This window comes from Poecilia formosa, unplaced genomic scaffold, assembly GCF_000485575.1.
Source record: "Poecilia formosa unplaced genomic scaffold, Poecilia_formosa-5.1.2 Scaffold240, whole genome shotgun sequence".
Taxonomy (NCBI): domain Eukaryota; kingdom Metazoa; phylum Chordata; class Actinopteri; order Cyprinodontiformes; family Poeciliidae; genus Poecilia; species Poecilia formosa.
This window is the reverse complement of record NW_006800179.1, coordinates 291,608-299,137: the sequence shown is the minus strand read 5'-3', so window position 1 is coordinate 299,137 and position 7,530 is coordinate 291,608. Positions and strand designations below refer to the sequence as shown.

General features: G+C 44.3%; 1 protein-coding gene across 1 annotated transcript; it reads left to right on the top strand.

Moving 5' to 3' along the window:
* Window positions 1-2,990: 2,990 nt before the first annotated feature.
* On the top strand, window positions 2,991-6,092 carry LOC103150025 (hydroxycarboxylic acid receptor 2-like). Its single transcript, XM_007569449.2, has 2 exons — window positions 2,991-4,438; window positions 5,243-6,092. The coding sequence occupies exons 1-2, from the start codon at window positions 3,545-3,547 to the stop codon at window positions 5,447-5,449; spliced, it is 1,101 nt and encodes a 366-aa protein (XP_007569511.1). The 5' UTR covers window positions 2,991-3,544; the 3' UTR covers window positions 5,450-6,092.
* Window positions 6,093-7,530: the final 1,438 nt, after the last annotated feature.

The window sequence follows — 7,530 nt, the reverse complement described above, 5'->3', positions numbered from 1 at the left end:
TCGCCCTCTCCCAGTCGGCCGACTGGGAGAGGGCGAGGGGGATGAGCAGCGTCACATGGAGGGCGATTAACAGCGCTAAGTCCCGCCTCCTGCCTCTGATTGGCTGACTGCTTGTTTCTGGTTAGCACTGGGAGAAGGGAGAGAAGCTAACTTTTTTCCCTCACAGATTATCTTCCTCAGAGCTTCAGCAAATATGTAAAAAATATTTCTTATAAAGGTTACGTGGCTGCTAACTGTGCTAATGCTAACGGACAGAATGAGAGTTAAATATTAATTTCCACTCTGCGTGTTTTTCCTGTTACTAATCATGAAAACCCCCAGACCTGTCAGCTCTTTGTCAGATCCCCTGGTTTGTCCTGCCTGTCGTCATTCTGAGTCTTTATTTGCCGTTTCTGGTAATCCTCATGTTCTGCCGTTTATGGTCCAGTTAAATCCTTGGTTATTATAAATCCTGCTCATGTTGGGATCCTCCTTAACCTCAATGCATTCTGGGATATTCATCTCTCATCTCCTGCCATTAGCTAATATTTACCAAACAAAAGATACTATCTGTGTTTTCCAGGTATTTTTGCAGTTTGTTGCGTCAGAACTTTACGTTGCCATGGCGTTCTCAGGTGTTCTGGACAGGTAGATCCTTAAAGCTGCAGTATGTAACTATTATGAAAAATATTTTTTACTTTTTAGTTGAAATTGTCACCATGTCGTCCCAGTTTATGAGACAATTTGTAAAAAATATTAAACTCCTTCACCTTCTCCCAGTTCTAACTAGAAACAACCAATCAGAGCAAGGAGGCGGGACTTAGTGCTGTTAATCACTCTCTGAAACGAGGCGAAGAAAGACAGTCCTGCAATCTCCTCTGGAACTGAGCGATCCGGTAACGTGTGCCGGTGGTTCTGAAGGTTCTGAGCGATCCGGTAACATGTGCCGGTGGTTCTGAAGGTTCTGAGCGATCCGGTAACATGTGCCGGTGGTTCTGCCTCCAGAGCCAGCAGGCGGGTTCGGCTCAGCACCCCTGAGCCATTTGATATCTTGCTAACGCCGCTGAGTGGTTCTGGCCGACCCATCCCACTCAGTTATGACAGATCCAAACAAACAGAGCAGCCGGGCCGGGCCGGGCCGGGCCGGGATGTCTTCTGCAGCTGAAGCGTTCATCAGCCAAACATCACTCATCTGCGCACTAAACCTGCTGAAGAGCCTCCAGATTTTCCCAACAGGCCGTTCAGCCTGAAGCCGCTGATTTCAGCTGCAATAAAACGTCTTTCACTGGATTTAGTGGGAAAACCTCAGAATCTCAGCCTACCTGTTTTACTAAACCATCTGAAACACAAACGGTTTCTAAAATGCATCAACCAAGACATTTAGAAAGCAGGTAAATGTGACACAGCAGACTGAACGACCCAAAAAGTCCAATCTGCTCCACTTCCACTAAATCGTATCCGATAGTTTTCAAAGCGTCGTGTCGTATTTTACTTTTCCGTCATTGATGTGAGACAAGTTTCATAATTCAGCAGCAGAAGAAGCCGGACGGTAAATCTGGACGTAAACAATGTCTGAAAATGATAAAAATGAAAGAAGAAATCAGTCTGAGTCAGTGAACACATCCCAACCCCACCACTCCTGGTCCGACTCCACATCCAAACAGAACCGGGTCAGAGCTATCAGCTGTTCTGTTTACCATCTTTAGTGCCAGAGCGCTGCTGGGGAGCAGTCTGACTGCGGTCGGGTTTAATCAGCAGCATGAACAGAAAATCCAAAATAAAAATCGGAGTTGAGCACCAAGACCTTCTCTGTTAACGAAGTCAAAGACGAACTGGGATGGATGGAAGCTACTGATCAGCCACGTCCTCCAGTAAGGACCGGGCTGTCACACCTTCAGTCCGGTCGACCCGGTTCTACTGGAACCAGAACATCTGCTCCACCTCCAGCTGCTGTGGCTCTGAGTCAAACCAACCTGTTCCCCTCCTGGCCTGTGGGGGCGCTGCACCAAGAACCACTGAAGGAAACGACACAAAAACCTCTGAAGACTCTGAGAGCAACTTCCTTCTTCACCAGATGGAAACAAGATGGAGGCGTCAGATTTTAGCGGTTGGAGGATTTCTCTTTAGGCTAAAGACCAGGAGCTATTTCTGCTGCTAGCGCTAGGCTAGCACCTTAGCTATGGTTGGATTTACCCAGAATGCCCTGCGCTGTAGTCCACTTCCTGCTTTTGGAGCGGTCTGCGGTCCGCTTGGCGTTCACATTCAAACTGAACCAGAGTTCACTTCAACCGAACCCAGACGAGGTCTGGAGGCGGATCGGAGTTTAATTTGGAGTTTGATTCAGAGTCGATGACGTATTCCCGCCTCCATCCAGGAAGTGATTCAGGCCTGGGGAAGTTCAGATCACGGCTCACATGCAACACTTTAAATGAAGAAACTCATTCAGGACCAGAAACATCCACGTTCATTTCCTGGTTGTTTTATTCTGTGAGCTTAGAGAAGAACAGCTCAGATCAGCCCCACCCAAAGCTACGTCAGGTCGGTTTATCTGGGCTTTGAGACGATGCAGATCAACTGGGAATCAATAGACTTGAAAGAAGAAACCTCAGAAATGGATCGTTTTATCAACAGTTTCCTCAGATCCATTCTAACCAGCAGAACCAGATCTGCTAAGTGTTTAATGCAGGAACTGTTCCAGTGGTTTTCACTGCAGATTAAATATGACACACTGGAGATGAAAAGCCAGAAATGAATTATACTGGGATTGTTTGGAAATGACCTCATAACTCCTTCCAGACTGATGGGAGCAACAGTTGCATTAGATTTATTATTTATATTCTAGAACGGCGGCGCTCATGTCAGAGACTCGTTAGTTCTGATTTATTCTTTGTCTGGACTTTGGTTCGTCGTTTGGTCGAGGCGTTTCCTGTTTGGAGAATGAATCCTTCTGGTTCTGGAAGTTGGGAGGATTTTTACTCTCTTTCACTTTTGGCTGTTATGATGTGTAACCATGGCAACAAGGTGTTGCTTATACAACTCTGAGCAGCTTAGCATCTCAAAAGCTCAGATAACATGGAGGAGTTGAGCGGACGCTCCTCTCTCTGAGGAGGCTTCAGAGAGAAACAGGAAGTTCAAACCGACACTTCCTGCCATCATGGCGGACAATAGAAGATCTTTGGCAAACAAAATGGATGAACTTCAAACCCAGCCAGGGTTTTAACGTTACTATGGATACAGGATCAGATCCAACATCTCTAACCATAAAACCAGACAGATTTAAAGAGGAGCGGCAAAAGCAAAGGAGGTGGATCAGCAGGTTGTGCCAGGACAGGTGAGAGCTATCATGGCTATGCCTGGTAGGACTTCCCTCTGCAGCTCTTCTTCTCCTCCAAACAGGTTTGCTGTGAAACCCGTCACTCTGCAGTGGTTGAGTCCTGGAGTTGGTCTCCCATGCAGACAGCTGTTCTGTCAGGTTCCTCTGGTTCCAGCTTCACTCTGATCTGGGTTCAGTAATCAGACAGGAATCTGCTGAAGCTGTTGGTGATGAAACACTGCAGCTGTGCTGATGTCAGAGGAAGCAGAGAAAGTTGGAGGATATAAAAGGCCTGAGAAGGAAGCAGTGAGCAGCTTCCTGAAAGCTGAGGTGCGACTCCACAGCGGTTTCTCTGCAGGCGCTGCGTCGTCCTTCAGCATGCTCTGCAGCCTGAACGCCAGCGTCCTGATCAGCGCCCTGCCGCCGCTCATCCTGACAGAGTTTGCGTTCGGGTTCCTGGGGAACGGCCTGGCCCTCTGGATCTTCTGCTTCCACCTGCGGCCCTGGAAGAGCAGCACGGTTCTGCTCTTCAACCTGGCCATGTCCGACTTCCTGCTGAACGTGGCGCTGCCGCTCAGGGCCAGCTACTACTTCTCCGGGCTGCGCTGGAGCTTCGGCCTGGCGCTCTGCAGCGCCTGCCTCTTCATGCTGGCCATGAACCGCAGCGGCAGCACCTTGTTCCTCATGTTCATCGCCGTGGACAGGTACATGCACGTGGTGCATCCCCACCACCCCGTCAACTCGCTGAGCGTGACCAAGGCGGCGCTGGGCGCGCTGGGCGTCTGGCTGCTCGCCATCGGGGCGGACGCGCCCATCTTCGCCCTGCAGCACGGCAACGGCAGCCACTGCGAGAGCTTCAACACGGAGGTGGACGAGCGGCACAGCCTGACCTGGCACGAGTTCGTCTTCCTGGCCTCCTTCTTCGTGCCGCTGCTCGTCATCCTCTACTGCACCGTGCACATGGTGCTGCAGCTGCGGCGGCGCCAGCTGGCCCACAACGCCAGGATCAGGAAGGTTCTGTGCTTCATCTCGGTGGTGGTGGTGGTCTTCTTCGTCTGCTTCCTGCCCAGCAACGTGACGCTGCTGATGATCTGGATCAGGTCCAAACGGGCCGCCGGCTCCTCCAGGACGCAGGTCCAGACTTCTGTTGGAACCAGAAACGTTTTGGGAAAAATGCACCTTTAGGAGTATTTTTATTACGCTACGGAAGACCATTAGGGACACTGAATCAATTTTAAAAAAATTCTGATTATTTTCAAAATCTGAATTTTATGAGTTTAAGGTCCAAAATCCTGAAAAAAGTAAAAGTTTTGAGAAAAAAAATCACAATCCTGAGAAAAGGCAAAAAATTCAGAGGGAAAAATTAATTTCAAACTTCTGGGATTAAAGTCATGAATATATATTTTTTCAGTGGCTCTAATCCTAGTTTTTACTTTTACTTGAGTGACTTTTTATGAAGGTTGCTCCTCTTCAGTAACATTTCTGTAAAAGTTCTGGAGTAACTTCACTGAATGAGGAACAAACTTGTTTTAACCAAAGATTCACCTGCAGGTTTTATTGACATTTTATCAGTTTTATATTGAAAAAAGTCATTTGGATATATTTTCCCTGTTTTTTTATTTCATTAATATGAATTATTTTCCTTTTAACTCTCTAAACTGCCAAAATTTCCACATAACTTTATGTCATAGTCTGACACAATTATTTAGTGATTTTGTGAATTAAATTTTTTGATAAAAGGAATAGTGCATATTAGTGAAACATGATGTAAATATGCCAGGTTTAGTCTGAGGCAGATTTTCATTTGTAAAATGATGGAAGGATTTAAAAAAACTTAAAATGGAAAGCTAAAAATAGTGAAAAAATTACATAATTGACGTTATGACTCTGTCGCCTTCTCACCAAAAACTTCACTTTGACTATAATCCTGTCGTCTGTCCACCTGTGCAGGTGTGTCCTGCGTCGGAGGAGCTGGCCATCACCTTCTACGTCTCCATCACGCTCACCTACCTGAACAGCGCTCTGGACCCGGTCGTCTACTACTTCTCCAGTCCGGTCTTCAAGAACTTCTGCAGGAAAACTCTGCGTCTGTCTCCGGAGGAAACAGCCGAGAAGCGGACCAGGGAGACGGCGTCGCAGTCCATCAGTCAGCTCTGATCCCAGAACCAGAACCAGAACCAGGGAGTTGTTATCCTCACTTACATACAAGAGAAAAAACTGTTTTACTCAGGGCAGTAAAAAAAAGTATAAATAAAAGCCTTAATTTCTTTATTAATAATGAAAAAAAAAAATCCCTGAATATTCAGAAAGACTCGGAGGAATCGTAACGTCTTTAAAAACAAAAACTGTTGAATTTATTCAGATGTGAAACTTGGGGTAGTTTGTGATTTAGTTGTGATCTTTTATTATGTTTTATTTTTTAACTAATGAGGCTAATTTTGTGTACTAAAGATGATTATTATTATTATTCTAAAATAAAACAATGCAGAGGAAATGAATGATTTTTTTCTAAATATTTTTGGAAATGTCCTCAAAACATTCAGAGCCAAAGTTTATTCACTTCACGATCAACTAGTTGATCAAATCCACTAAATTTGTTCAACTATTTATCAGTTTAGGATCAACTAGTTTGTCAAATAAACTAAATTCAGCTTTTTGTGCATTTCCAGGAGGAATGTGTTTTTCTTGTGTAAGCTCTAATCACCATATTTAAATAAAAAGGACATTTAGTCAATTTTAGTGAATTTATGTCACGATTTCTTTTTGTGATTTATTCAATGTTCAGATGAATTAAACTTTACAAACTGCAGCTGTTCTAAAGAATGTTTCTAGTTTTATTTTAGTCACTTACCAATCACATGCTTTCACAGGAAATGCTCCATCTATTCAGGGAGTTCTTTAAACATCACTTTCATTTCCGTTTCTAAGTTTGATATTTTTGAGTCTAATTATCTCACCTGAACCAAAAATAAACCTCCTGGGTTAGATGGGCTGATTTGCTTTTTCCTGTGAAGGATGAACTCCGGTTCTCTGATGCAAAGAAATGATGTTGCAATATGTACACAGAAGTTGTTTTGGGTTCCTGAAGAAGTCCAGATGAGTCGGCGCGTTCAGAACCAGAACCAGCCTTTCAAATGGAAACTTTCTGTTTTTGGTTCTGAGTGACGCTTCAACTGGAAAACCAAGTTTAGAAGATGTGATTCATGAAATACAGTAGAAGCTAAAAGGAAGTAAAGAATGACTCAGCAGTTCAGTTCAGAAAAGTTCAGTTCAGTTATTTTCAGCGACGGAGCCAAGAGGAAACTCAGTAAAGTACATTCCCTACAGGGAAAATCTGCATTAGTATGGGAACTGGCCCAGTAAGTAAAACTGGTCTGATTGGTCTGATATTAAGGCGATTCATGATTAGCTGTAACCAGGGGTGGACATTTGAAATTTTCTCTGCCTGACAGAGAATTTTTTTTTTACCAGTCACTGTTTTTTTCTTTTGATTACAAACCCCACCAGTACAAGCAAATTATATAAAATACATTTTTTATTCTTAACTCTATGAAAACCAATTTACTGACAAGAAGTTTACCGTACATATGTACGTATGCAGACTAATTCAACTTAAAGCATGGATAGCTTAGAGGTTTAACTACACAGCTCTAACATTCTTGCAATCATTTCCTATGTTGAACATTTCCACATTTTGGCAACAACTCCCCCAGACAGTAATTACTAAAGATGTGTCCAGTCATTTTTAAATGGTATGAGTAGATGGTTTCAAACTGTTCTATTTGTTTTCCCTTACTTATTACGTTATCTATTGAAATTCAGAGTTTTTCAGTCTGCCTGCTAGCTTAGTGTTAGCTTAGCTTCCTCCTCCCGGACTCACTCTCACACACCTGCCCTCCTTCCTGCTTGAAACGCTCTTCCTTCATGAACATTTCCACTCATCATCCTCTGACGGTAATGATGCCGCTATCACTAATTTCCTCTCCATCTCCGCTCCTGAATCTGCTCCAGCGGGTAAAGTTTGTGTGATAAGTAACATATCGGTTAGCTTGACATATTTTTCTGAATGGGCTTATGCGCTTTTTAGCTTTTGTAGTTTTTCTCATATCCGCTCACTTTTCTCGGACTCCTGTTGGCTAAAATGGAGAGGAGGGGCGGGCCAAGGAGGACCGAGGGATTTCATTGGATAAGCCCAATGTCCGTCAATAAAATCAACCAATGGGCTGTCGCGGTCGATA

Bases quoted from the DNA above. Each gene is read 5' to 3' on its own strand.
- LOC103150025 (XM_007569449.2), top strand. From the start codon at position 3,545: ATGTCAGAGGAAGCAGAGAAAGTTGGAGGATATAAAAGGCCTGAGAAG. The intron at 4,439-5,242 runs GTTGGAACCAGA...CCACCTGTGCAG, and splicing joins GGACGCAGGTCCAGACTTCT to GTGTGTCCTGCGTCGGAGGA.